We start from the raw sequence: 21,264 nt of genomic DNA, 5'->3' as shown, positions 1-21,264 counted from the left end.
AACTCAGTAAAAGCGCTGTTGCTTTGTGTGTGTGTGTATACAGTTGAAGTCAGAAGTCTGCATTAACTTAGGTTGGAATCATTAACTTGTTTTTCAACCACTCCAATTTTTGTGTTAAACTATAGTTTCGGCAAATCAGTTAAGACATTTGGTTTGTGCAGGACACACATCATTTTACTAACAACAGTTTACAGACAGATTATTTCACTGTAACACAATTCAAGTGGGTCAGAAGTTGTACATACACTAAATTGACGGTGCCTTTAAACAGCTTGGAAAATTCCAGAAAATGTCATGGCTTTAGAGGCTTCTGATTGACTCAAATTATGTCAATTAGCCTATTGGAGGTGTACCTGTGTACGTATTTCAAGGCCTACTTCAAACTCAGTGCCTCTGCTTGATATCATGGGATAAAATCATAAGAAATCAGCCAAGACATCAGAAAACAATTGTAGACCTCCACAAGTCTGGTTCATCCTTGGGAGCAATTTCCAAACGCCTGAAGGTACCACGTTCATCTGTGCAAACAATAGTACGCAACACTTTCCAACCACACAGCCATCAGGAAGGAGACCATTCGGTCTCCTAGAGATGAACATACTTTGGTACAAAAAGTGCAACTCAATCTCAGAAGAAAAGCAAAAGGACCTTGTGAAGATGCTGTACAAAAGTATCTATAGCCACTGGGGGGCATCGAGACACCCTCTCCACTACTGGTGTTACGTAAGTTCCTCGGGGTACACATCACAGACAAACTGAATTGGTCCACCCACACAGACAGCATCGTGAAGAAGGCTTGTTTTGGCTTGTCACCAAAAGCACTCAAACTTCTACAGATGCACAATCGAGAGCATCCTGTCGGGCTGTATCACCGCCTGGTACGGCAACTGCTCCGCCCACAACCGTAAGGCTCTCTAGAGGGTAGTGAGGTCTGCACAACGAATCACCGGGGGCAAACTACCTGCCCTCCAGGACACCTACACCACCCGATGTCACAGGAAGGCCATAAAGATCATCAAGGACAACCACCCGAGCCACTGCCTGTTCACCCCGCTATCATCCAGAAGGCGAGGTCAGTACCGGTGCATCAAAGCTGGGACCGAGAGGCTGAAAAACAGCTTCGATCAAGGCCATCAGACTGTTAAACAGCCGCCACTAACATTGAGTGGCTGCTGCCAACACACTGACTCAACTCCAGCCACTTTAATAATGGGAATTGATGTAAAATATATCACTAGCCACTTTAAACAATGCTACTTAATATAATGTTTACATACCCTACATTATTCATCTCATATGTATACGTATATATTGTACTCTATATCATCTACTGCATCTTTATGTAATACATGTATCACTAGCCACTTTAAACTATGCCACTTTGTTTACATTCTCATATGTATATACTGTACTCGATACCATCTACTGCATCTTGTCTATGCCGTTCTGTAGCATCACTCATTCATATATCTTTGTGTACATATTCTTTATCCCTTTACACTTGTGTGTATACGGTAGTAGTTTTGGAATTGTTAGTTAGATTACTCATTGGTTATTACTGCATTGTCGGAACTAGAAGCACAAGCATTTTGCGACACTCGCATTAACATCTGCTAGCCATGTGTATGTGACAAATAAATTTGATAACTCATGCAAATTATTACAGTGAAAAAGTAGCAGTGAGAACAAAAACCACAGACAACTAAAATTACCATCAAACACTCATGGTTTATTTTTAAAACACACACGGTAAAGGGGGGGCAGGAAAATGGGCTGAGCTGGACCCAAGGAAAGAAAAAAATACCAAAAACACTCCTAAACAAGACTAGCCTACTTCAATACAGCAAACTAACCAAAAATACAGCGGGTGGTCCACCCAGTTCTAACCAGCGTATTTAGACAAAATATTCCTATGCGTAGTGTATGCCCATGGGCAACTTGTCTTGATACCCCCTTTTCCCACCATCAAACAGACAGTCAATCACCATAACAATACAATAATCACAGGATTCCAGACAAATGTGACATGTATGAACAAAAGAGAGCGAAATAGCCAGAGAGATCATGATCCAGAGAAAACAACTGATAGGGTTTTTAAACCAAGGGAAAGGATGTGATAGGGTAAGAGAAAAGGAGCAGGTGTCTTCTAATTAGCGACTGATTAGGGAATGATGATTAGCACCTGTGAGGGGAGAAGGAGAGAAAATAAATAGACACAGGATACCTGTATCGTAACGTCCACAGTAAAACGAGTCCTATATCAACATAACCTGAAAAGCCACTCAGCAAGGAGGAAGCCACTGCTCCAAAACCGCCATAAAAAAGCCAGACTTCGGTTTGCAACTGCACATGGGGACAAAGATCTGACTTTTGGAGAAATGTCATCAGGTCTGATGAAACAAAAACAGAACTGTTTGGCCATAATGAACATCGTTATGTTTGGAGGAAAAAGGGGGAGGCTTGCAAGCCGAAGAAAACCATCCCAACTGTGGAGCATGGGGGTGGCAGCATCATGTTGCTGTAGGCGGGACTGGTGCACTTCACAAAATAGATGGCATTATGAGGCAGGAAAATTATGTGGATATATTGAAACAACATCTCAAGACATCAGTCATGAAGTTAAAGCTTGGTTGCAAACGGGTCTTCCAAATGGACAATGACCCCAAGCATACTTCCAAAGTTGTGACAAAATGGCTTAAGGACAACAAAATCAAGGGATTGGGGTGGCCATCACAAAGCCCTGACGTCAATCCTATAGAAAATTTGTGGGCAGAACTGAAAAAGCGTGTGCGAGCAAGGAGGCCTACAAAAATGACTCAGTTACACCAGCTCTGTCAGGAGGAATGGGCCAAAATTCACCCAACTTATAGTGGAAGCTTGTGGAAGGCTACCCAAAACGTTTGACCCAAGTTAAACAATTTAAAGGAAATTCTAACAAATGCTAATTGAGTGTATGTAAACGTCTGACCCACTGGGAACGCGACAAAATAAATAAAAGCTGAAATAAATCATTCTCTCTTTTACTCTGGCATTTCACAATCTTAAAATAAAGTGGTGACCCTAACTGACCTAAGACAGGGACATTTTACTAGGATTAAATGACAGGAATTGTGAAAAACTGAGTTTAAATGTAGTTGGCTAAGGTGTATGTAAACCTCCGACTTCAACTGTATATACTAGGCGGTGTCTGAGGAAAGACCAAACAATTGTCAAAGACTCCAGACACCCAAGTCATAGACTTTTCTTCTCTGCTACCACACAGCAAGCGGTACCGGAGCGCCAAGTCTAGGACCAAAAGGCTCCTTAACAGCTTCGTCCCCCAAGCCATATAAGACTGCTGGCCACCGGATTATTTACATTGACACCCTCCATCCATTTGTTTTTTACACTGCTGCTACTCGCTGTTTTATCTATGCATAGTCACTTCACCCCTACCTACATGTACAAATTACCTCGACTAACCTGTACCTCCGCATATTGACTCAGTAACGGTACCTCCTGTATATAGCCTTATTTTTGTTATTTTATTGTTAATGTTTGTTTATTTTTTACTTTAGTTTCTTTGGTAAATATTTTCTTAACTCTTCTTGAACTGCACTGTTGGTTAAGGGCTTGTAAGTAAGCATTTGCAGTAAGGTCTACACTTGTTGTATTCAGTACATGTGACAAAGTTAGATTTTGTCTGTGTGCCGTTTCAGAAGGGCAGTGCTCTTGCATGTGCGTGTTCTTTCAGAGAATTTCACACCCATCTGTGGCAGTGTTTGTTGTCTTTAATTTTTCTTATATTAGTTCATATACATGAGAAACAGAAAGGGAAAATAGTAGGACACCTTGCATCGGACCCCTGTCTCCGGGGTCAGAGTTCATGTGCAAAGAGACAAATGTTTCCCAATACACCATGGGTTATTTTAAGTTTCCAAGTTCAAGGTGTTAATGGGCACTGTCTGTGCTGGTGCTGCACTCAGCTGGGAGCTGGCGACTGTAGGGGTTTGGTTTGGTGTCCGTAATGTGCAAAGTTCTGTGAACATCTGAAACACTTCTGAGGGGTTGAGAGCCTCCTTCTGTGACATGGGTTTGGGTAGATCCTCTGCTGGACTGGTTAACACTTTCATTCTCTGTTAGGAGGGAAGGCAATCATAATATGAAGAAAAAGAGTGGGGATATGCATATCCTACATTTCAGAATACTGGTGCTGGGCTGAAATAAGTAAATGTTAAACGGCAACGTTCTGTACAGTACCTTGGAAATAATGGCCTACGCAGCGGGACGAGGCACAGTACATTTTTCCAAGGTAACGTACAGAATGGAGGTGTTTATCCCCCTTATACCACATACATACGTTCTCATCTTGTGTTTGCTAGAGACGCGACCCAGTCGTCTGTTCGATTAGTTCTATATTTATGGATGCGACCCAGTTCGTTCCATTGTTATGCTCGCTGGCAACGTTCTTATCACTTGCCAACTAGCTATGGCTAACACAGTCACAATCTCTGCAGTCAGAATATCACTAGCAAAGTAGCTGCATATGTGTTCAAGCTGTTTTCTATTTACATTCATTTGGATTCATCCAAATTTAATGATGCCCAATTTTGCCTGGCATAGCTAGAATAGTTTGCCTTTGTCAGGACACTCAACACGGTTCATTATGAGGAGATCACATTGCAGATTTGGGCTCCCGAGTGGCGCAGCAGTCTAAGGCACTGCATCTCAATGCAAGAGGCGTCATTGTAAATAAGAATTTGTTTTGAACTGATTTGCCTAGTTAAATAATTAAAAACACTAGGCTTGAAGCTAGCTAAATAGTTTGTTGCTAGTGTAACGAGTATTGATATTGTCTTTTGTATTTCATCGAAATCCTTTCATTAGTTTTTGTTATTTTCCATATCCAGGGATTGTGAGAGTCGATTTGTTTTGTAGTGGATTACTCTGGCCAGCAGTACTTTCAAGTAAGCAGTAGGATTTTCCCCTCAGTCTGTTTTGATTCTACTGAGGAGAGCTACACTACATGACCAAGAGTATGTAGACACCTGCTCGTCAAACATCTTATTCCAAAATCATGGGCATTAATATGGCGTTGTCGTGCCTAAGAGCTCTTAGCCGTGGTATCTTGGCAATATACCACAAACACCTGTGGTGCCTTATTGCTATTATAAACTGGTTACCAATGTAATTAAAGCAGAAAAAAAATAAAATAAATCATACCCGTGGTATACTGTCTGATACCAGAGCTTTCAGCCAATAAGCATTCAGGGCTCGAACCAAACAGTTTTAATGAGTAATTGATAATGTCAGATAAACTGGTGTTTTGGAGGATAAATTGTCATGGGTGTTGTTGCAAATTAGTCAACTTTTCTAAAAAGCTGTTTTTGCTTTGTCATTATGTGGTGCTGTGTGTAGATTGATCAGAAACTTTTTTTTTTAACCAATTTTAGAATATGGCTGTAAAGTAACAATGTGGAAAAAGTGGAGGGGTCTGAATACTTTCTGAATGCACTGTATGTCTGTCTGACTGTTACTATTGTTTGTTTTTATGCTGTGTATGTTTTGCGTCTTTTAAAAACCCTGCAGAAGACACTTATATAATGATGCTTTTAGTGTATGATTTTAATTAGCCATCTTCCGTTCTCCTTCCTCCGGTCTTTGTTTCTTTGTTATTACTTTTGTGATGTGAAACACATTTATCTGTATTGTTAAAATGCTATACAAATAAAGTTATAAAATGTGTTAGCTATGCTAAGATTTTCCTCTTGTAGGACATTTGAAGGAATAATTTCTTGGAATCAGAATATGCCATTGTCGTCAGTTTTTTTTAGCTACAGTAAAGATGATAGAAAATGAAACCACTTATGTGGACCACTTAATCATGTTTAAAACTTAGCGTTTCTCTGTACCTGCCGCAGTGAACCAGCGGTGACACTCATCTTGTACAGCATCCAGAGAGGTACCAGTAACGTCGAGGAGAGAGTGAAGAATCCACCAATGGCGTAGCCCCACCAGGGGTACTCATAAGTGTTGTTGAACTTGAGGGGGGTATACTTGACCAGGGAGAAGACAAGCGTACCCTATAAAAAGAGACAGAAGTGGCCGAGGACATACAGTACAAAGGACATTGTCCTGTATTCAGGACTTGGAAAAACATGGGCCAACCCGAGTGAGATGGAGAAAATTTGTCAATACCCTAAGCATTTGTTTAAACAGGTTATAGAAATTTTACATTTTTACTTTAATCATTTAGCAGATGTTCTAATTCAGAGCAATTTTACAGTGAGAAAAAACCTGTGGTTCTAAAAAACCTCTTAAAGCTAGAGGTTCAGCTTCTAGAAAAGCCTGTTGAGAGAGACTTGCATCTTTATACCTACACCACAGCATATCAATACTGTTGGCAAAGTTGTGTCCGATACAATATTACCAACTGGGCACAGACATCAGTTCAACGTCTAGATTTGATTTACATTTGGTTGAGTTGTCAGCTAACGGGAGATCAACAACCAATGTCTTTGGATTAGGTTAAAAGTTGGGTGATGTAGGACCTGACTGACTACATAGTTCAGTTATATCAAAGGACTACAATTACCAATGTTCATTAACTAATGGAAGTAACGTTATCATCCGGAGTGAGACGGATAGGCTAGGTAATTGTTAAGGAGTCGATAGTTGATAGGTAATCGACAAGCCGGACTGTTCCCCGGACTCCGGGTGTATGGATTTGTACAATGCATGAACAAAGCTATTGAACTTGACATTGGTGTCTTTCTTCCTTTATCCAACATATCATACCGAAACATGGTATCAGAAGTGGCTTGAAAAACACACGTTATTTTTGTAGCTAAGTACAGTATAGGCTCAGTTACGTTCCATATGCGAACATACGCTGTTTCTTACTCCTAGTCACAACACTGATCAACTCGTTGTTAGCTGGCTAGCTAGCATCACTATCTACCTCGATGACTGAAGGCAAAGAAATATCCTATTCCATTGCTGTGGCAGCAAACATTCAGCCACCAAATCCCATGGTTCTCACAGGGGACTGGAGTACTAATTGCACCAACTTCAGGGATGAATTCGAGGACTATGCGCTGGCGACCAGTCTACATGATAAACCCAACGAGGTACAAGCGGCAACTCTGAGTAGTTTAATGGGCAGTGAATGCAGTCATATCTACCGGCAAAATCTCACCCTTACAGCACGACAACAGTGTGATGCAAAGGCTATATTGTATGCATTGGAGAATTACTTCAAACCTGCCAGAAACATCATTTACGGAAGCTGCAAACAGGACGAGGGTGAGTCGGTACACAACTTTGTAACCCGTTTTGAAAGAAAAATCCGCCACTTGTGAATACGGGGGATAGAAAGATGAATTGATTCGTGACAAAATAGTACTGGGATTTGCAAACGAGGATGCGTGCCGGCGTCTACTGAGAGAGAAAGGCTTAACATTATTAACTGTCATTGAAATGTGTTGCACTACTGAAGTCACTGACATGAGAGCAATGGAAATCAAAACCCCACGCTCTGACATTGATACTGTTCACGCTGTTGCCAGGCAGACGTCCAGACAAAACCAATCGAGGCAGAGTAATTCACCATGAACGGTGAACACCGAGAGGGAATACACACACACGTGGCAAAGAGCACTCCCCTGCCTACGGAAAACCATGCAGAGCTTGTGGAACTAATAATCACTTTGCAAAAGTGTGTCTGAAAAGCAAAAGAAGGGTGAGTGAGGGCAATATTCACTGTGTTGATGATGTCACTCAATGTTCAGAACAGTGAAAGTGACATTGTCCAACGTGATGGCAATCAAGAAGATGCCAGCACCAAAGTTGGTAAAGAGCTTCAAACCTTCTTAGGAGTGACAAACTATTACTTGAAGTTCATTTCGGACTACGCAACAATGGAACCCCTAAGGCAGTTGCTACACCAGGATGCAGAACGGAAATGGATGTCCGCATAAGACCAAGTCTTCGCTGAACTGAAACATGCAATAGCATAACCATCTGTTCTGCTTACTTCCACCCAGATCGATCCACTACAAAGTGCTAAGCTACATGAAAGCTGGATGGAACAGTCCAACAAGAGACATACTGTTCAGTCCATACTACATGGTAAGAGACAAGAGGAAGAGGAGATCGTACCTACCATTGGAAGAGGAGATCACACCAATCACTCTGACACAGAGTCCTCACCCAAGCTCATAAAGGACACCCAGGAACAAGAAAGATGAAGCAGTTCCTTCACAGCAAAGTATGGTGGCCAAAGATGGACGATGACATCACCAGCTTAGTGCGCAGGGCACACAGCTTTTCACAAAGTGAAATCACTCATACCAGAAAAAACACCACTACAACCTACATCGTGGCCTAAAAGACTTTGGGAGAAGATCCAAGTGGACATCTTTGGAGAACTACAAGCAGCATCAGAAGTACCTGATCATTGTTACAGACCTGTACAGCAAATGGCCTGAAGTCTTACCCAGAAGCAATGTAACCACAGCAACTGTGACCAATGGACTTTACGATCTGTTCACACAATGGGGCCAGCCTCAAGTTCTAGTTCCCGCAATTCACAAACTGACTTTACATCTTACTTGGAGAAGAAAGGAACCATGCACCAGAATATCCTGTTGTACCATCCACTAGCCAACGCCGGTGTGGAAAGGTTTAACAAAGTCCTGAAGTATGGTCTTCGGCGCTCTGATGCAAGAAAGAAAACAGTTCTCTCATGCATTAAACAGAGTCCCGCTGGATACAGTCCATCCACTTTTTGCAGCTGATAAGCCACCTGATGACACTAAGCTACAGGTAGAAGTGCAGAAATATCTGGAAACTCTAAATAAGTATTATGACTAAAACAATGTAAAGGAGGATTCCTCACTGCAAGTTGGAGATTGTGTCATGGTAAAGAGACCAGAGGACACACGCTGAAAACCAGTTTCTGTCTGTTGTCGAATTATCGCTCGACCTGGCAGATGCACATTCCAGGTTTAAGATGGAACACAAAGACTTTCGTACTAGCCAGCCCACCGAAGAAGAAATGGATGTTGTGTTCATTCCACAACCTGACTATATTCCAGGTCAAGAGCAGAACATTCAAGGTCAAAGACAAGAAGTTGCTCATGGAGATGTGCCAGAAGCAAGAGCACAAGAACAACATCAAGCAGAGCCATGACAAACTCGTGAAAGAAGGCTACCGGCTAGACTCCATTAATTGTTCATGACTTATGGCCTTAGTTCAAGAAGGGGGGCAAATGTAGGACCTGACTGATTACATAGTTTAGTTATAGGGCTATAATTGCCAATTTTCATTAATGAAAGTAATATTAACATCCGGACTGAGACCGCTAGTTTAATAAATAGCTTAGCTGACACCTATGGGAACTAACCATGTAACTTTCTCAGACTTATTAAACCATGTTAAACGATAACGCAAGTTGTGATCATTATCCTGAAACAATGCCCTAATGTTGATGACTTCGTAAATCCAATCAGTTTCCACGTTGATTCAACTTTATTTTTTGAGTTGAAATGATTTGGAAACAACGTTGATTCAAGCAGTTTTAGCTCAGTAGGTAGATTGAATGCAAGTGGAGTTTGTATTAAAGTACGCTTTCATTCTTAGAATGACATGTTTAGACATTCAAGTGCTGGAACTACTGGTCCTTTTTGTTAGAATAATTATATATATATATATATATATATATATATATATATAATTATTCTAACAAAAAGGACCAGTAGTTCAAGCACTTGAATATATATATATATATTTTTCTTCTTCTTCTTCTAAGGTAAAAGAGCAGTACAATAGTAAAGTGTATCACCTCTTCCACTGTATATACTGTGATAACATATGTTAACTAATGAAATGGACAACTGTTTCAGCTAGCAAGATACTTACTATGCATATGACAGGTGTGATGTACATCCAACAGTACTTCATGAATGGCCAAGGACGATAGCCAATCATGTCCTCAATATTATCATACAGCCGTTCCGCACCTTGAGGGCATAGAATGTATTCACTTTAGCGATTCACAGATGATTCGGGATTGAAGTTTTAGTCAGTTGTAAAACATATGTGACCCAAATCAGGAAACTAGGCGTATGTCACAAGTTCTGACTTGAGAGCCGTTTGAACGTAAACATTTTTTTTTTTTTACCAAAATGCGGTTTTTGGCAGAAATGGATTCTCGAACATGTGAACTTTCATGTGCCTTAATATCAAACGTGTATGCCATCTGTAAATATGAATACAATTGTTAAATTATGAGCCTTGTTGGTTAAGCCACAGAGAACCCCTAGCCTTGATTGGCTGAGATAATGAGTGGGCTGGACATGCCGAGAAAGGAGTTCGAATTGGTCTGCCATATTGAAGGCTGCTGTCTATTTGAGCTCGTCAGTCTGTGTTGGTAATCCTGTCAAACACAGATTTTTTATGTATTGTGTAGTGAAGCTGCATAAGTGTTGCTCTCCACTTTCTGGAGGAACACGTTTTGAAATCAGTCGAATTAGAGTATGATAGCTAAAGAGATGGAGAAAACACCTGTCCCCGGATTACATTTTCAAACTAAGGGCAACCATGGTATGGCATTCCTGACCGGGAGACATGTCCATCATGCATGATGATGTATACAGGTAAGATAGTCTAGCATGAGCTAGCTTTAATTTCAGATATTACACATTTCTAATTTTGACAAAGTGGTTTCATTTTATGCTAAAGTGTACTGTTAGGTAGCTAGCTAGCTTTAGCTGCCTGGCTCCCAGGCTGACTATTTTTTTTCCCCCAGAGCAGTTTTCTTTTCTCATTAGCTAGCTAACATTGAACCTGGTTGGTTAGCTCCCAGCACTGTGGCATTATTGGCACTTTGTTCATTGTTATTTAACTAGCTAACGTTAGCTGGCTGTCTCGTTAGCTAATGTTACGTGACATGTGTATGTGTTTGTGATCTTAAATGTTGTTTAACTAGCTGTTCATTGTTTAGCTAGCTAGCTGGCGCTAGCTGTCTTAAACTAAAGTGTACTGTTAGTTAGCTAGCTAACGTTAGCTAGCTGGCTCCCTAGTGGAACTTATTATTCGTTTCCCAAAGCTGTTTGCTTTTGTAGTTAGAGCCTCGTGTTAGGCATTGTTGGCACTTTTTGTTGTTTAACTAGCTAACGTTAGCTGGCTGGCTTGTTAAGTAATGTGACGTGTGTACAACACCCGTTGAATATGGCCGGTGTCAGTAAACATCTGCAAAAGCTTAATGAAGTTGTTGCCAGCAGAGCTGGTTAGGCTGTTTTCATGTTATCCAGAGGTAAACAAATCATTGGTCAGAGAATCAAGTGTACGCTCCAAGAGTGAAACGAGATGGGTGGGGCTAAAGCTTAAGATGGTGTGAACGATGCTGAATGGGTGTAGACAAAGAGCTCTTCACTAGATATCCAAACATTCAAAGGCGATTTTCAAAGTTTACAAGTTAATCAACTTTCAAATCAGAATTACTTTCCCATTGTTCCTCAAATGCAGTGTATGATATACCATTTTGTAGCTCTGAGTCTCTCTTATCCAATGTAAAAAACACCATTTCACATTTTGCTACATAAGACCGAATCCAGATGGTGAGTCACATATCTCGTTTAGAGTAACTTAATCCAACCCAGTCTTATCAACATTACATTATTGGTACAATGAGGAAATGTATTGTTTTGACTCATACATTCAATATGTTCCCTCAAATGGCATTAAACTATTTTCTATGGACTTTAAATGTTTTGTTTGGAAATTATTGTGCATTTGTGGTTAATCCTGATGCTTCTCACCATAACACCACCCAACACAGACGGCCTGGAGACTAGCAAAGACCAGGAGTGTCATCCCACTGCAGGCATAGTAATCAAACAGCTGAAACACATACAGGCCACCCTACAGAGAGAAAGTGAGGGTGGGTGGTAGGCAGAATGTTTATTAATTAATCTTTCTAAATAAGAAAAATGGATGTGAAGTACTGTGAGTAGCAGGCAACACACGTGACTTTCACTGGAAGTTATCTGATAGTCTGTGGGAACAGAGAGGCTCAAATGCCCATTCTTCTTCCTATAAAAGCTACCTGATCATATTACTAATCTGTTGTGGTAAACCCGTTCGACCAGTATGGTCGACTCTCACCTCTGTGACCATTAGCAGGCCAACCAGGAAGCTGCACACACTGATGCCAAGCAGGAGAAGTTTTTTCCGCAGATGGCCCACGTGGAAGAAAGAGGGGTACATGTCTGAGATCGCTGTGACCACGGCCTCGTGATATACAAACTGAAGCGAAAAAAGTTTGTTCCAATGAGGACGTAGGCCTATCAATTTAACAAACAATTAATCATTCAAAAAATGAAATGTATTCATAAAGCCCATTTTTACATCGAGTTGTCAGTGCTTTACAGTAACTCGGCCTAGACCCCAAAGAGCAATGATAAAACATGCATATGGTATATTTCATTTGACAGAGATCATCAGAATCATAGCAGGTATCACCTTATGAATTGCCTAATATAATAATGCATACCATAACTACCTGCGTATAGGCTACACAACTCAAAAAGGCCTACATAGCTTCTAATGTTGTAACAGTCTGAAACAGAGCACAGATCAAACAAGAAACATCTTGCTAGATCTGAGCATGAATCAGTAGTAAGTACCAGAACATCCACATTAGTCTGATCAAAAACCCTGCAGCTCAATACCACAAAGCGGAACAGACATACTGGGATAAAGTTCTGAAAGGCACTTCGGGAATTTTGGTTATTACTGTCACTGAAAATGTGAAAATAGCTGATTACACACAAAAATGATTTAACGTTCTCTAAAGGGAGTGGTTCCTGATCTATTTCTCACAGGAACTTAGGGACTTATGTTAATTTGAACCTGGACTTGGTTAACTGCATAGTTAATAAATGCCAAAACGACGAAATTAGCAAGGTCACTAAGCCAAACAAAACAACAATAGCCAGTACAAATGTTAAAAGTAATTTACTTTTGCAGTTTGCACTACACCACGACAAGCAACAGTTCATGTTGTCATTAACTAGCGCATTATAGTGACGCCAGCAAGTGAATTAGCAAGCTAACGATAGCTAGCTAGCTAGCAGACCATTGAATCTCGCTAGCCAACAAGTTAGCATCATCAGCCGGGCATTGAATTAAAAACATTGTTTGGGGCTACTTAGCTAGCTTCCTCAGTGATTCATGCCAAGTGAAAGTGGCCCAAGGCGCAAAGTAGCTTTTGAAATGTAGTGACTCACAAATCAGTGTTTCCTCAAATCATTTTGTAGACCTTCATGGACGCTCTAACCTACCTGACTGTCTAACCCCAGTAGGAGGATCATGATGTAGAAGAAGATGGCCCAGAGTTGGGGTACTGGCATCATGGCCACAGCACGAGGGTAGGCGATGAACACCAGGCCAGGACCTGTAAGTGGTATATTAAAGCATTGTGTTCACATGATATCCCTCAAAGGGTTGAACATGCGCTTAGTCTACTGGCACACAGTATTTACAACTTTGGTACTAAATGTCATACTTTAGTCCCATTTAGTCTACTATTTACCCATCGTTGAACAATGCTGTGGTTGTCAAACTAGCGCAAAGATCAGGTTTATTACAGACACTTTGTAAATAGTGAGATTTAAGGTTTGAAGTTACATGTGGAGCATTACCTACCTGATTCAGCCACCATTGAGATGTCTATGCCCTGTTCATAAGCCATGAAGCCCAGTACAGAGAAAATGGCAAAACCAGCCACAAAGCTAGTCACACTGTTTAGTAGACAAAGATACACACAGTCCCTGAAATTAAAAAGACTACATTAGTCAGCCTTAAATTCACACAACAAAATAGGTCTTCTCAATACAATGTCATGAATCATGATCGAGATCTGTGTACCTGTAGCAGTTGTTATTGTACTTGTTGTAGCTGCCTAAAGATGTTAAAACCCCTGTACAAACTCCATAGGAGTAAAATATCTGGCTTCCAGCATCCATCCATACCTGAAACAATGAATATGTCAAAATAATTGTTAACTGCAGTCGAAAGTGTATTTGCTTATGTGGGATGGATCTCAGTTTTGGACACAATGAAGTGTGTTCCTACCTGTGGATCAGCGAGGCGGGCTGGGTCCGGGTAGAGGTAGAACTTGATACCATCTATGGCCCCTGGCAGTGTGAGTCCACGAACTAGCAACACCAACAGCATCACATAGGGGAAGGTGGCAGTGAAATAGACCACCTAAGGGGAGAGCGGACCAGCATTACGTTTACTCAGTCTATGGCTCATCCTAACAACTTTACACCATTCATGGTGTCATCAGGCTGAATGGCAGAGATGCCACCTTACCTTCCCAGTAGACTTCACTCCTTTCCAGACACAGAAATAACAGATAATCCAGGACAGCAGAAGACACAGAGCTAGGTCCCAGCGAACACTCCCAATCTCTTCAATTCCCCCAGACAAGCCCAATATTCTTCTCCTGGGAGTGTAAAGGCTCATTTAGTAACATTCACTCTAACGTTAAAAAATAAATGCATTCATACATAATTAAAAAAATGCATGTGCATTGTCAAGTCACTTACTCCCAAAATTCTATGACTGAGGATGTAGTGTTCCCATGAGAATAGTCAGAAATTGTGCTGTTCTGGCCAGGCTCAAAACAGTTGTCGTATAGTGAGAGAAAAAATTACAAAACAATTGAAGCACATGGATGAGTAGACTAGTCTATGGCTTATGTACATTTGAGGTGCATTAACTTCCAGCTATAAACTTTCAGCAATACATTGTCTGTGCCATGTATTTAACTTTAAAAAGCTGCCAATTATGTTATGATTAGTTAGTGATTGACAACAGCCATAATAAATTATTGACAAGCATAACATAGAAAATAAAATACCTGTGTTCCAACTGTTTTTACAACTGGCCCATGGGAGTTCTAAACTGAAGGAAGAGAAGAGGTATAGGAACGCCCAAGCCAGAATGATGATGTAATACACTCCAGTGTACAAAACCACCACTTGGCTTCCATAGCCCAGGCCTATTGAGAGAGGTCAACATCATAAAACAACAACATCGAAAACATAACGAATTTGGGATCTAATATTTGGGGTCTAATATGGGGGTCTTAATACTTCCTGAATTTAGGATAATGACTTCCTGAATTGACTGAATTGAAATGGAAATGTCCTCAACCTTGACAAAAGGTTCATATTACCAGTATATCCATATTAGCACTATCTCGTTGGCATCAATAAACGGGCTACTTCATACACATGTTAATTGACAGCTTTATATAGTCTGGAGCTATGCTACCAATGGTAAAGATACAATTTAGGTAATCTGTAAGACTTAGTATTTGGTATTTCATTAGGATCCCCATTAGATGTTGCAAAAGCAGCAGCTACTCTTCCTGGGGTCCACACAAAACATGAACCATGACATAATACAGAACATCAATAGACAAGAACAGCTCAAGGACAGAACTCCGTACATTTCTTTTAAAGGCACACGTAGCCTACATATCAATGCATACACACAAACTATCTAGGTCAAATAGGGGAGAGTGGTTGTGCCGTGAGGTGTTGCTTTATCTGTTTTTCAAAACAAGGTTTGACTTACCTTCAAAGAGTGGACAGATTTTCCTCCAGCAAGTGATTCCACCCTGACTAGTGTACTGGCCCAATGATGTCTCCAGGAAGAAGAGGGGAATACCGCAGGTGAACAGGAACAAAATATAGGGGACAAAGAAAACCCCTTTTTGGAGCAATGATTAATAAGTGATTTGCATGAAACACTGAAATTGACTATGCATTTTGAACCACTGTCAAAGTCAGGGAAATTGTAAATGTATACTTCTTCTATCACACATCACCACATAAGTCACATGCTAGTAAAGCATCTGTGGTTAGAGTTGATGGGGTAAAGACAGTTTAACTAAGCTTATGAGCACTTAAGTTATATTCTTCAAGAATCAATGGACATATATCTTAAATTAAAAGTTGAAAATACAGTTGATGTCGGAAGTATACATACACTTAGGTTGGAATCATTAAAACTCATTTTTCAACCACTCCGACTTCAATTGTATATACCAATCCCAGATTGCCCCTTTAAGTAAATAACGTTTTAATTTACAGCGGAATAAGTTTCATTATTTAAGAGTTTAGCTTTATCTGAAAAAAATCTAAATAAAACACTTTTATATAGGAGCAATTTCATTATGTGTGTTAAAATGTATATGACCACATAAAGATGTGGTGTGATGCTCACCTCCTCCATTTTTATAGCACAGGTATGGGAACCTCCATACATTTCCCAGACCGACAATGTGTCCAGCTGCTGCCAATAAGAACTCCGTTTTGCTGCCCCACTTTCCCCTGTCCTGGGGCTTGGGTTCAGGGTGTTCCACGTTCGTCTTGGCTCCTGAACTCATCAACTTCAGCTTCACCTCAGTCTCATATGTACGCTCCATTTCAGCCTTTGAAAGTCTATTACAGTGTCCTGACATGTTGCATACTATACCAAAGTTATTGTTTTGAAGCACTACTTTTGAAAATGTAAGTAATATATTATGTTGAATATAAGGCTTTTGTTTTAATGTCTGAACATTATGGTGAATATCTAAAGCATGATTACTACACTGTAAATAAAAATATGTTGCTTAAATATCCAAGTTGGCTGGACTTAAAATTGTGAAAATGTTGAGCTGGAATACTCCGCAAACCCAATGTTTTTTTTCTTTCAATGTAATTGAATTTGAAAAGCAATATTGAGTAAACTTCAGTTTGCTTTGTTAGCACAGTTTAATTAGCTGATAGTGCAACTTAACATATTACCCTGTGTGCCTTTTCGGCAAATGGTTTTGACTTTATTTTAGTCCATTTACTTGTCAGGGGCCAGTTTACAACTAAAACATTTATTTCAGAGGCTGAAAAATGATGCATTAAACCAGATGTAGCAAAACAGTAAGTTGATTTGTTCTAACCATTAGTGAGACTGTTTTACCTGTTTAACTGGTCTATAGTTAGTTAGTATGTCATAGCAGATTTGAAAGAATCCACTAACTTGTCCATTCATTGGATCGTAACTGAAACTGGAAAGGAGTCAAGGGGGACTCTAGGTAAAATATGAATATACTTGTTTCAACCAAATAAAAAAATATAACTGCCATCTGTCAATAACCCAAAATTCCATATTTTAGCAAAACATCTATTAGAGTTCATCCAACTTAAAATGTTTAGTTAATCTGATGATAGCATTACATCTTTAAAATAAAGCCTTTAATACTGCCAACCTATTTATCTCACAGGTGACAGTTTGACTGATGAGAAACTGCACATTTCAAAATGTCAAAGTAAAAGCACATACTGTACCTCATGCAGCAGATCAGTAAACCGTCAAGTGTCTGTTTGAAGATTTCTCAAATCTTCCAACACAACTTGAGTTAGTAAGTGAGAGCGAGCAGGAGATCAAGTGAGCTAGATGGATGTGTTGAGAGAGGTGGTGGTGCTTTTATTGAGGTCATGAAATAAGATAGCAGCCGGCCCCCAACCCACACACTTGTATATTGTTCCTCGGTAACATTGTTGTGTAGCATGTTGTGGGCCTAAGGAGATTATTACGATCACAGGGTTACTGACCCACCACATCAGCTCTGCATGTTCAGGTGACACATTTCTGAGGAAATGTACTCTTACAGTGTTTTCATTTTGTGAAGAATACAATGGATTTAAAAAGCCCACCCAGCAAACCAAAAGAGGTTCTGTTAATGTTCACAAAACATTTCCTTTAGTTGTGGGAAAGGTGTAAAAACATTCCCCCCAAAGGTTCTAATAACACAATGTGTCCAGTTGTGCTGATGATTAAACCATTTTTTTGTATTCGGGTACACAGAACCTTCCTCTGATGTGGCAAAAATGTTAACAGATGCCACAGATGCCAATGTTAACAGCTGCCACTTAAATAATGAATAAAGGTCACTAATTAGTAATGAACTCCCCACACCTGGTTTTCTATGGCTTAATCGAAAGGAAAAAACAAAAGCCTGAAGATACTAGGCACTCCATGGAATGAGTTTGACACCTCTGCTTTATAGGTTCTCAAAATATTATATGTAGATTTTACAAGCATTCCCTTAATGTTGTTAGAAAGTTAGTCCTGTGTTCATAGAATGATAAAAATAAGTTGAACAGTCCATTGAGGTTTCTTTTATGTATTAGTGCCATCTTTCAGTTGAGGGATTTTGTTGTACAACAACAAAAAAAAAAAAACATTTTTTGTAATCTCATTACATTTTAGTAGATTAATATTTTGCAAACATATTTTTACCTTTTTTGTTGATAGCCCCAAGCGGGAATCGAAACGGGGACCTTTTGGAGTTTTATCGCTGGAAATAATCCAAAGCACCACTGGGATGAGATTGTTTATGCATTTAGGGCTCTATTTTTGACTAATGTCAAACGCACGTTAGTTTGCAATTTCGTCATGGAAAAACTGTCACAATGGCATTTTCCAGCCCAAACGCCAGGTTCATCAATTTACCTGTCTAACATGTATCATGATTATGCTCAGATGAGAGGCATGGTGATTTTTTTAGGTGTATCCTTAAAAACATTATCCAAAGTCCTAACTTCAGGTAGCACTGGTAGGGGTATTTAAGACCAACCAAAAGCTGGTTTTAGCGGTAACGCTAACAGCAGAAACGCAGCCTACCCAGCCGTGATTTACGCCGTCCATATGCGCATGCAACAAGATGTGCTTTTTGGTGCATGTATACTTTGCAATTAGAAACATAAAACACTAATGTTTTTCCCTATTTTGTTTGGTTAAATACCAAGCATAGCCTCCTGTGGCGACCTGTCGTTCATTTTTCAAAAAATAAGAAACGTATGTGTTGTCTGTTCACACTGCTATGCTTTATCATGGCCAGGTCGCAGTTGTAAATGAGAACTTGTTCTCAACTAGCCTACCTGGTTAAATAAAGGTGAAATAAAAAATAAAAAAATATTCTGTGGTAGTTGTTACATTTTTGTGAATGTCAGTGCGTTCCCCCGATATTTACTTGCAAACATTTTCTTAGAAACATTCAAATAATATTTTGGGGGTGTTATCATTCTAACTCTAGCTAGAACCTAATTGGAATGTTAGCTAATGTCCTGAGAATGCTATTGGTTTGTTGGGATAGCGCTAAAACGATGACAAATTGGTCCCCTCTGAATTTCCTGGTTTGCATAGAGTAAACATATATCTCAAATGTTTTATTTATTTTGATGCAGGTGTTGTTCAGGTTGAATCTCAACTGCCATTGTGGCCATCCCTACTACTAAACCCTACTAGTTCAAACTGTTTTACCTGTCAACAAAGCCTCTCACAAACATCCCCCTTCCCTGCAAATCCCACCCACAGTAATTGATAAATCTGAAACCCAACTAACTGTGACTCACAAACATTCCGTCCCCTTCCCTAACAACCCCACCTACAGTGATTGATTGACAGGCAAACTGTTGAAAGTAATGGTGCCTTCGAATGGAGATCCGAGTTCCCGAGTTGGGGGGAAAAAACACTAGGAGTTCCAAGTAGGAAACTTGAATAACCAGAATGACGATATCAAAGTTAACAGGTTGTGACGTTTCATCACAGACCTTTCAACTCCCCCACCAACATATGGTAAAACAAACCCATTTACAACCTTCATAAATAATGTGGAGCATGGAGCAGTTTTTGTGAGAAGACCGATTTTTGGGATGTCTCATGGTCTGACAAACATCGCTGTAGCTCGGCCATTTCCACTGCAGATGCGGAAGGCAGACATAGGCGGATGTGGTGGATTGAGATGTAACCCATGCAAAAAACAGATATGTCTACCTTAAAGTGACAGATTTTGATGGGGATTTTTTTATTATGTTACTTAGATTGACCCACAGATTCATAAATAATATGGAAATAGGGCAGTTTGACCCATATACAGTGCATTCCAAAAGTATACAGATCCTTTGACTTTTTCCACATTTTGTTACATTACAGCCTTATTCTAAAATTGATTAAATAAATATTTTCCTCGTCAATCTACACATCATACCCCATAATGACAAAGCGAAAACAGGTTAAGATTTTTTTGAAAATGTATAATATTTTTTTTACCTCATTTACATAAGCGTTCAGACTCTTTGCTATGAAACTCGAAATTGAGCTAAGGTGCATCCTGATTCCATTGATCATCCTTGATGTTTCTACAACTTGATTGGTCCACATGTGGTCAATTCAATTGATTGGACATGATTTCGAAAGGCACACACTTATCTATATAAGGCCCCACAGTTGACAGTGCATGAAAGCTATGAGGTCAAAGGAATTGTCCATAGAGCTCCGAGACAGGATTGTGTCGAGGCACAGATCTGGGGAAGGGTACCAACAAAATTCTGCAGCATTGAACATCCCCAAGAACACAGTGGCATTCATCATTCTTAAATAGAAGAAGTTTGGAACCACCAAGACTTCCTAGAGCTGGCTGCCTAGCCAAACTGAGCAATCGAGGGAAAAGGGCCATGGTCAGGGAGGTGACCCAGAACCCGATGGTCACTCTGACAGTGCTCCAGAGTTCCTCTGTGGAGATGAGAGAACCTTCCAGAAGGACAACCATCTCTGCAGCATTCCACCAATCAGCCCTTTTTAGTAGAGTGGCCAGACAGAAGCCACTCCTCAGTAAAAGGCACATAACAGCTCACTTGGAGTTTGCTAAAAGGCATCTAAAGGACTCTCAGAAACAAGATTCTCTGGTCTGATGAAACCAAGTGTGTGTGTGTGTGTGTCACGACTTCTACCGAAGTCGTGGCCTGTCCTTGTTCGGGCGGTGCTCGGCGTTCGATGTCACCGGTCTTCTAGCCATCATTGATCCATTTTTTTCATTTTCCATCGGTTTTGTCTTGTCTTCCCACACACCTGTTTTCAATCCCATTCATTACCTGTTGTGCATTTAACCCTCTGTTTCCCCTCATGTCTTTGTCAGAGATTGTTTTATTGTCAGTGTTGTTTATTTGTTGTGTTGGTGCGCGACGGGTCCTCGTACCCATGTTTGTTCATGTCTGTACTTCCCTGCCACCTATACACACAGCACTGACAGAGTGTGTGTGTGTGTGTGTGTGTGTGTGTGTGTGTGTGTGTGTGTGTGTGTGTGTGTATAATCAACACTGTTTTTGTCATTATGGGGAATTGTGTATAGATTGTGGAAAAAACAATTGAATCCATTTTTT

General features: G+C 40.2%; 1 protein-coding gene across 1 annotated transcript; it reads right to left on the bottom strand.

Annotated features, from left to right (window-relative positions):
• Positions 1-1,708: 1,708 nt before the first annotated feature.
• Positions 1,709-17,895, bottom strand: slc6a22.2 (solute carrier family 6 member 22, tandem duplicate 2). Its single transcript, XM_090242223.1, has 14 exons — positions 16,286-17,895; positions 15,635-15,769; positions 14,822-15,053; positions 14,599-14,688; positions 14,363-14,495; positions 14,120-14,254; positions 13,913-14,016; positions 13,691-13,815; positions 13,327-13,439; positions 12,149-12,289; positions 11,803-11,905; positions 9,902-10,002; positions 5,892-6,062; positions 1,709-4,115 (listed from the first exon to the last, which is right to left on the bottom strand). The coding sequence occupies exons 1-14, from the start codon at positions 16,521-16,523 to the stop codon at positions 3,909-3,911; spliced, it is 2,028 nt and encodes a 675-aa protein (XP_090098349.1). The 5' UTR covers positions 16,524-17,895; the 3' UTR covers positions 1,709-3,908.
• Positions 17,896-21,264: the final 3,369 nt, after the last annotated feature.

This window comes from Oncorhynchus mykiss, chromosome 7, assembly GCF_057628025.1.
Source record: "Oncorhynchus mykiss isolate SJ-2025 chromosome 7, ASM5762802v1, whole genome shotgun sequence".
In the NCBI taxonomy this organism is placed as follows: domain Eukaryota; kingdom Metazoa; phylum Chordata; class Actinopteri; order Salmoniformes; family Salmonidae; genus Oncorhynchus; species Oncorhynchus mykiss.
This window is presented reverse-complemented; position numbering and strand designations above follow the sequence as displayed.

Bases quoted from the DNA above. Each gene is read 5' to 3' on its own strand.
- slc6a22.2 (XM_090242223.1), bottom strand. From the start codon at position 16,523: ATGTCAGGACACTGTAATAGACTTTCAAAGGCTGAAATGGAGCGTACA. The intron at 6,063-9,901 runs GTAAGTATCTTG...CTCTTTTTATAG, and splicing joins TCACACCTGTCATATGCATA to GGTACGCTTGTCTTCTCCCT. The intron at 4,116-5,891 runs GTACAGAGAAAC...CCCTCCTAACAG, and splicing joins CCGCTGGTTCACTGCGGCAG to AGAATGAAAGTGTTAACCAG.